Source organism: Odontomachus brunneus, unplaced genomic scaffold, assembly GCF_010583005.1.
Source record: "Odontomachus brunneus isolate Ranch 3 - 2012 unplaced genomic scaffold, Obru_v1 Obru_scaffold_282, whole genome shotgun sequence".
Classification (NCBI taxonomy): Eukaryota; Metazoa; Arthropoda; class Insecta; order Hymenoptera; family Formicidae; genus Odontomachus; species Odontomachus brunneus.
Genome location: NW_022639732.1, coordinates 200085 through 208285, shown reverse-complemented (window position 1 = coordinate 208285; position 8201 = coordinate 200085). Strand labels below are relative to the sequence as shown.

Sequence of the window (8201 nt, the reverse complement as noted above, 5' to 3'; positions counted from 1 at the left end):
AAATCTTGGTGAAATGCACACTTGCGCGCTTCCTTTTCTATGAAGTTTATGTTCCAAGTGAGCATTCCGCAATAGGCACTAAGGTCTATTGAGACTGCGCACGACCACATAGCAAAACACAGACAACCTGTCATACTGACTTGTATATAAGTGCAACACTTTGTACAAATTGCAAAACTTTTGTATCAAATAAATATTTACATTAACTGACAGTTCGAAATGTCAGTTTTAAATTTTTTATCGTTCTTGTCACATACAAAATAATGCTCTAATTTATTTTTGCATGTGCTTTCATTGTGTAAAAATATTTTTAATTTTGTGCAATTAATACTTTGCAGAAAAAAGTTAGTATCTTGGTGCAGTTTTCTCTTTGTATATTACACAAGTTATCGTGTTATAAATAACGTTCTGAGTAGAACAGAAAATCAAAATAATTAGAAAATAATAGAATTATGACTGAGAAGTAAGTTTAGTTTTTTTTCGTCATTTTTGACGTCATCGTGATTTTTTGATCTGCCTGGAGTTCCTAAATTTTATGAAACTGCAACATTTAAAACAATGTTATTGAGTCGTACTTCATAATTCCTCGTATTGTGCCGCGAATTGCATGGAAGCTAGGTCGTTCTTCGGGAAACTCGTGCCAACATCTCTCCATTAGTGATAATATGTCCGGCGGACATTCCTTCGGAGCAACTTCTGGTCTTAATGGTGGATTTTCTGATGCTGACACTTTGCTCACGATCTTTAGAGTATGAAACATCGGCACAATATGATTAAATATTGAGATAAACAGAAGAAGTAATTAAGGGCTGATTTTTTTAGTAGTAGTTTAAACTTAGATTTAAATTTAAACTGTATCCTAAGAAATGTGTTTGATGTGTTTAAACAGAGTTTAAATTTAAATCTAAGTTTAAACTATTATTAAAAAATCGACTCTAAAATATCGCATGTTAAAACGGGTTATACTTCCTGCGCTGTCATGAAAGTTCTGGCTATTTCGTACGGTCCACCACGAACCACTATTTCTTCCAAAATAATCGCGAAGCTGTACACGTCACCTTTTTGCGTCGCTATGCTCCCAGGTGTTATCGTTAACGGCAGGAGCTCCGGAGCGACCCAGAGTAATTCTGAAAATTTAAGTCACATATCGCGATGATCTCTATTTAACTGTCTCTGATTAATTGTTATATTACTTTACATATTTTTGTCGGTATTGGAAAAGTTATTTTTTAAAAGTAACTCGTTACTCATTACTGTTATCATTACTCATTTTGAAAACTAATTCGTTGTCAAATTTGTTATTCGATAAATAACGAATTATTTCAATTTCCAACTATACTTTTTACTTTTTTTAGAAGTTTTGAAAACTTCTTTTACGATTTATTATTGCTCATTTTATGTATGCTATATACGTCATATATGTCTAGCCATTATAACTTAAATTTCTGGTTGTTCCTCTCCCTAAATAAGTGAACTTAAATGTTCAAGAAATTTTGAACACAAATTCACAAAGGATGCGGTACCCATCCGAAAGCCATATAGTACAAGTAGAGCTATTTATGCAATTTTCAACTTTATACATATAAGTATATGGTTGAAAATCGTATATAAAACGATTTTATTACGTACACATAACTGTAGTTATAATGACCACTTTGCTTAAATGATTTGATAGGATTATATAAAAAAAAATCTATATAACTGAATTAGTAAAAAAAATAATAAAATTATATGGAAAGTATGTATATATTAATATTTCATCGTTGAAAGTAAGTTTTTACGGTATAAAACAAAATTGATAACACTTTTATAAGAGTTAAAATATGAGAAATTGAAATTTCCGGTAGAAATGATATGTTTAGGCAAAAAATACTATATGATAAATTCATGTAGTATTTTAATTAAAATTTTATATATTTTTATTAATTCTTTTATCGGATTCTTTAAGCAAAGTAGGTATACATGACACCGTATGTATATGTACATGTAAAAAATAACGATAAAAGTAATTAAGTAATTATTATATTTATTATCATTCTTCAAAAAATGTAGTTAATAACTTCCGTTATTAATACTAATAATGCTGCTATTTCTATTTATTTAGTCAAATCGTTTGTGGCAAAAAATAACTTGTAACGGCGTACAAGTAACACATTATTTTCAAACCCTGATAATTATAGTAGTATAATTGTGTAACTTACTAGTGTAATAATTTTCGTCCATAATCAAGTCGGAGGGCGTAGTAAGAGTTTTGAGACCAAAGTCCGAAATTTTTAAAACAAAGCGACCATCAATTAAGCAATTGCATGATCGTAATTTTCCGTGGGCGGAAACTTCACTAGTGTGAAGATAAGACATCCCCTATGAGAAAAAAAAGTACCACTGAGTTATAGAAAAAAACTGATTATCGAGTTGGTATGTTTAGATATTTCAAAGAACTTAATAACAAATAGATTGTTATAATAAATAGAATTTCTACATCTCTGCTTTACCTTGACGATATCGTGGATCAAGGACATTCGAAAATTCCAGTCCAATTTAATAGCCTCATTTTCTAGAACATCTTTCAATGATCCGCGAGGACAGTATTCCGTGAGGATCAAAACAGTCGGTGAAGGCGAACAGAGATAAGCTCCAATAAACCTAATATAAGTTTTCAATGATACATGATATCTTTCTAAAGTAAGAAAGTTATCTGATTATAAATAAATTAATATATTGACTGTCATAAGTGTTATTAGTGATCAATGTAATATTATCATCCTTCACTAAGTTACGTATAAAACGTAACTAATTATATATAACAAATTAGGCTGCGTTCCGTTATTTACTGCAAGTACTGTCAGTACTACTAACAGCGTTCCTAAATAAGTTACAGTGCACTACAAAAGCACTTCGACGAGATTGTGACGTCATGAATTTTGATGTCACTTCCTGCTGCGGCTACTGCAGCTGGAGAGGTAAAGCAGTGGCAGTAAGGTAGTGCGTTCCCATTTGTCACCTTGCACCATCTCGACAGTGCTCGAAGTTAAAAGGGAACGCTACTAGCAGTATACTTTCATGACGTCATAGTGTCAGTACTCGCAATAAATAAAGGAACGCACCCTTAGATATAGCTAAAAACAATCAACCTATACAGCATAAAAGTCTAAAATATTTTTGAAATATATAAATAAAATATAAATGCATAAAAGGACATCTAAAGAAAGATATTTTATTTTTAGATCGACTCCATGTCTTTAGGACTGTTCCGTACGGGAGCTGTCGTCCGCACGGATAGCGGGCGGCGGGCGGCCGTGCGTTAGGCGCGTTCCGCGCGCGGGCGACTACCGCTCGCCGCGGCTTCACGCCGCCGCCGCTACGCGGCAGCGTGCCGAGCCGGGGCCGTCGCTCGCAGTTAAATTTTGGTGCGGCGCCTATATAAGACGCCGCGGGCGACGACTCTAGTTTTCTGACTGCATTAGCGCATCTGGTCACTGCCTCGCTGAGGTATTCTTTTGTACTCTAGTTAGCTTCATATCGCCTTCTTGAGTGCGAAAGCACGTTGGGTACTTGCCTCGCCAGAGGTCTATGTGTGCATATCTGCACTGCACATCGCTGCCTTCAGAGTGTCACAGATACGCTGGCATTCGGGTTTAGGTTTTCGCGGCCCTTTAGAGTGCGCTTGCACGTTGGGTTATCGCCTCTAGAGTATCCGAGAACACGTTGGCGTTTGTGTTACGAAGTGTATGGTAACTCCACGGATCTCCACCTTCTCAATACGATCGAGGATTGAGAGAAGGCTTTGCGCAATCACTTCGGATTGCCTTGACGCTTCCACCGCGGTGGACGTCTCTCTTCGCGACTTCTCCCGTATTGCATATACCGGGTATTAACGCCGCCAGAGCTTATTGCGGTCGAGCTCCCGACTCCGCGCGAGTCGTCGTTGTACTCAGGAACTCTGCTGCCAGGGACGCAGCATATACACACGAGCCCCGCTCGCCTTCAGGTCCGCACAGGACTTAGACGCTGCCAGAGACGCGGCATATCCGCGCGACATACGCTCGCCTTCACATAATCGCCGCAGCACTTACGCGAACTACGTTCGCTTCTTCACCGACACTGAAGCTAAAGCCGTCGCATACATGACTCCACGCGCAAGTTCCACTTGCGCCTAAGTCCCCGCGAGACTTAGTCTACGTCGCCCGCGCGACGTTACGATTCTCATTGCTCTTGATCCTCCGACAAGGGGGACTTCTCCTAGCGCGGAGGCGCTGGGAAGCGGTGCATCCCCGCAGCGCCGCCGCTTCGATTGATCTAGCTCGCTTTATTCAAGTCGGCGACCCACCAAAACACGGAGCCGTAGACTCCCGTCTCCGAAGAACTTTGCAAATCACTTGCACCCCACGTCATCTCACTGGGCCGCTGGATAGCGGACTGCTAGCGACGAAGCCCGCGGTCTCCACGCGGCGAGCGGACACCTATCCGCATTTCGCACAACAAACCGGCCGCTCTCCACCCTCGGGCCGTTCGAAACAAGGACATATCTTATATATTTAGGATCTTATGATATTTATAGTCCGATCTTATATTTAAGATCATCTTAAGTACTGTCTTAAGATATCATGAACCAATTACAGGGCTGTATTCGCATCTTAAGATATTACTTAAGACGGTTTTGAAATAAGATTCGACTATGAATACCGGTCTAATAAGGGACACTACCCAAGTGTGACACATTTTTCTTGAAACTCAGCACGCATGTAGCATATGACATTTCATATATAATATTTTATATCGGCCCGTTTCTTAACTTGGACAATTATCTAGACAATTGTTTAAACAAAACTCGAAGTGATGATGCACGTAAAACTGATATCTATAAGTCCATAACATATAAACCTAAAAACACAAACCTAAAAACACGTAAACCTACGCAATCAAAAACCATAACTCGAAAACCCATAAACCCGTAAACTTGAAATTGATAAGTCCAAAGCCCATAAACAATCGTTTAAATAATTGTGCAAATTAAAAACGGGCCGATATAAAATATCACATTTGAAATATCACATTTGAAATATTATGTCATATACTATGTGCGTGCGAGTTTCAAGACAAATGGCGTGTCTCTCTCTTGGGTAGTGTCCCTTGTAAGATTTTAAGGAGGGAAGTACAAGTAAATTGTTAAAAACGAGCCGTTTTTTGCGATTTTTTTTTTGAGAGAATGAAATAAGCAATCTTCGTGAAACTTGGCATATATTTAAAACTATCACCGAAGATATCACACAAATTTTTTCGTAAACAAATATTCCAAAATGGCGGACTTATAAGACACGGATGACAGCGCCTCGAAGACGGAGTGTCCAGTTGACGGGCACGATGGAGCTCGTAATTTTTATCTGAAATCAAAAATCCAAACGATTTGTTAATTTTATAAGTTTATCTTCTGTGTGAACTTCAAAAACCCGGAAGAAATCGCGAAAAAAAATTTTTATACAATTTTAAACGAAAAAGTGTGAATTTACGTAAACAATTTTTGTTTTCAACCTGCTGTAAAAAATAGTAAAAATGACTTTTTTTTTACCAACAAATAGGTTCACTTAGAAGAGAATGTAATATTGAAGAAAATGCGCTTTGTCTAGTTTCGATAGATTATATACTTTTTTTTTTAATTCTGCCCGCCAATTTGAAAAAAGCGCAAAAATGAAAACTCGAGAAAAAGCAGTTTAAAGTTTTCGATGTGAATACTATGAGTTACATACTATGAGTACAGCAATTATCGACTAATCGGTTATTCCTGCACCATACATAAGTCCTTCCTCTTCTTCGTACAACTCGTTCGCATGCATTTTCTCCATTCTGCGTGCTGTTCTGGCCTCCTTGCTGTTGAGCGAGTGCCGTTTATCTTGCCTTGCGATTCGACGGTTATCGACATTGTCTGCGAACATTTTGCATTGCTGGCCAATCTTCAAACCCAGCAATTGCATAATCATTAAGACGGATGAATAGCCTTCATTAAACATTCCAGCAGCGATGTAGGCCGACAATTTCATGATTTTCTTCCCCGAGTGAAGATGTTTCGGATTCAAGCGCCACAGTCGCATTGAACGACTCGTTTGAATTTTGTGTATGTCCGCCTAAACAACGCGTTAAAAGATCTTCAGTGGAAAGTTTTTCGTAGATTGGCCGGATGTGCTTTTCAATCTTGTTGTCAATAACTCGAGCTCCATGCTGATACGTTGACAATTCATTTCTTGCTTCAGCTTGACGCCATTTGCACCAACTGTCAGCGCCTGGTGGACAATTATCGTGCCTTGGAGATTCGTCGCTTGAACAGTAATGATCCAAGGTTGCAAAAATAACCTTTCTCATGTCTGTCACTGAATTAACATTTCGTCGTATAACCAAGCCGTAAAAAATTGTCAATTTCTTTATAAGAACTTCCGTCAGTCGATTTTTGCCGCCGAGCTTCTCTTTCTTTTTTATATTTCGGAGCTGCGAACCCATTCTTTTTTCAACATGTCCTACGCATTCGTTTTTTGTAACTGGGCAATCGTCGCCATACGGATTTATTTTCTGAATACCCGCGAACGTTTTCGAGTCTCCATCGCCAATGTAATTGACGTACTTTACGCCGTGCTTTTCTTCAGATCGTATAAACATTTCAGTAATTGAATCAACTTCCATCTTTCCGGCCGAACCTTCGTGATTAGATGAACAATGATCTTTATGATTTTCATACTACTCCAAGAATTCGTCGTTGTCATATTTCTGTTTATTTATAGCACACGCGTAACAGTATCCACTTTTTACGATGAGATCAATTACTTTACCAGTATAGTATCCGATGAGCGTTGTCAGTCCGAAAAGTGAAGTAAAACCTCGTTTCTTCCACGAGCCATCGCCGGACACTTTTAAATGAGTTTCGTTTCTTCCTTTTTCTTCATTCTTCTTCCGCTCTTCTTCGACAGCTTTCTTCGTTATTTCTTGAAACATCGTTGCCGATGCCGTGTGCAAATGTTGCACTATATTATTGTACGCTGATGCTGCAAGTCCTTGGCACATATCCATAAGTCCACAAAATATGTTAAGGCCTTCGTGTCCAATGCCAAGAAGCCTCATAACGAACACAATTCGTCTGTTTACTTCGTACGAATTTTTTATAAACGGACCCGATTGTATTTCTCTATGACCACACGCACACGTCACTACAATGTTAAAGCCTAAGCCTCGGTGTCCACTCTCTTCAAAAGTCACTTTTTGTTTGCAGGATTTGCAACATAATATATCGGAAAGCGCACCAAAAACCGTTAAGAATTCGATTATTCGATAAAAGTGCAGCGGGCTAAGAATGACATCTTCGATACTCCTATCCGCCAATTTCCTATTGCTAGCACTCATATTCGAATCTTGGCCATCTTCTGTATCAAATAAATATTGATTTCCATGAAATGTTCGTTTCCTCGGCCGCGCAGTTCGTTCTGATTCAGATTTTGTGCGTTTCGGGTAACTCGCCATGATGCTTACGACATTCACACGCCGAAAATCGGAGCAGAACTGACCGTTGTCGTTTGCAGCTGTAAAAAGTACAGAATCATGTGATATACACGTGATACACACATTTATACTTCTGTACATGAACTACGAACTCCGAAATGTGACACGCATCGAGGAATTTCCGAACAAAGGGCCGAGAGGTGGGGCGAGAAACCGCCGCTGGCCGGCCACCGTCTACCTGCTCGACGCTTGCTCGACGCTTGCTTAGTTTCGGCTTTATATCTTTAGAACTAACTCGAATTGGCTTCTATAACTTTCTGGGGATATTCTTGGATAGTTTATTTATCGATTTAAGCAAACTTGAAAAAAATTTTTTTTTTCGATTTTACATGTACTTCCCCCCTTAAACTGAGTAGAGTGTGTACTATCTACCATATAAATGCTAAATGGTTCTTTGAAAACATCCTGTGTGTGTGTGTGTGTAGTGTGTGTGTATATATATATAATATATATATATATATATATATATGGGGCGTTCTCTGTCAAATCGGCCACCCCCTGCCCATTTCAATTTTTTAGATAAAATTCTTTAAAAGCGCTTAAAATTTTCATTGAAATGTCTAGTTTACGATGACGTATGGCCTTTTTGAAAATTCAAAATGGCGAACCCAAAATGGCGACTAGAATGGAAACAGACACCGAAAAAACAAATAATATCGTGA

The 8201-nt window shown here is 38.4% G+C and overlaps 1 protein-coding gene and 1 pseudogene across 1 annotated transcript in view; both read right to left on the bottom strand.

Annotated features, from left to right (window-relative positions):
- Positions 1-550: 550 nt before the first annotated feature.
- Positions 551-8201, bottom strand: part of LOC116853151 (receptor-type guanylate cyclase gcy-28-like) — a gene marked incomplete at its 5' end in the record, with an annotated part of 175096 nt that continues 167445 nt past the window's right edge. Inside the window, 4 exons of the mRNA XM_032834054.1 lie at positions 551-742; positions 967-1127; positions 2202-2361; positions 2493-2643. Of these exons, the coding sequence (XP_032689945.1) occupies positions 551-742; positions 967-1127; positions 2202-2361; positions 2493-2643 (664 nt within the window). The remainder of the gene's footprint in view (positions 743-966; positions 1128-2201; positions 2362-2492; positions 2644-8201) is intronic.
- Positions 5754-6354, bottom strand: LOC116853154 (annotated as a pseudogene).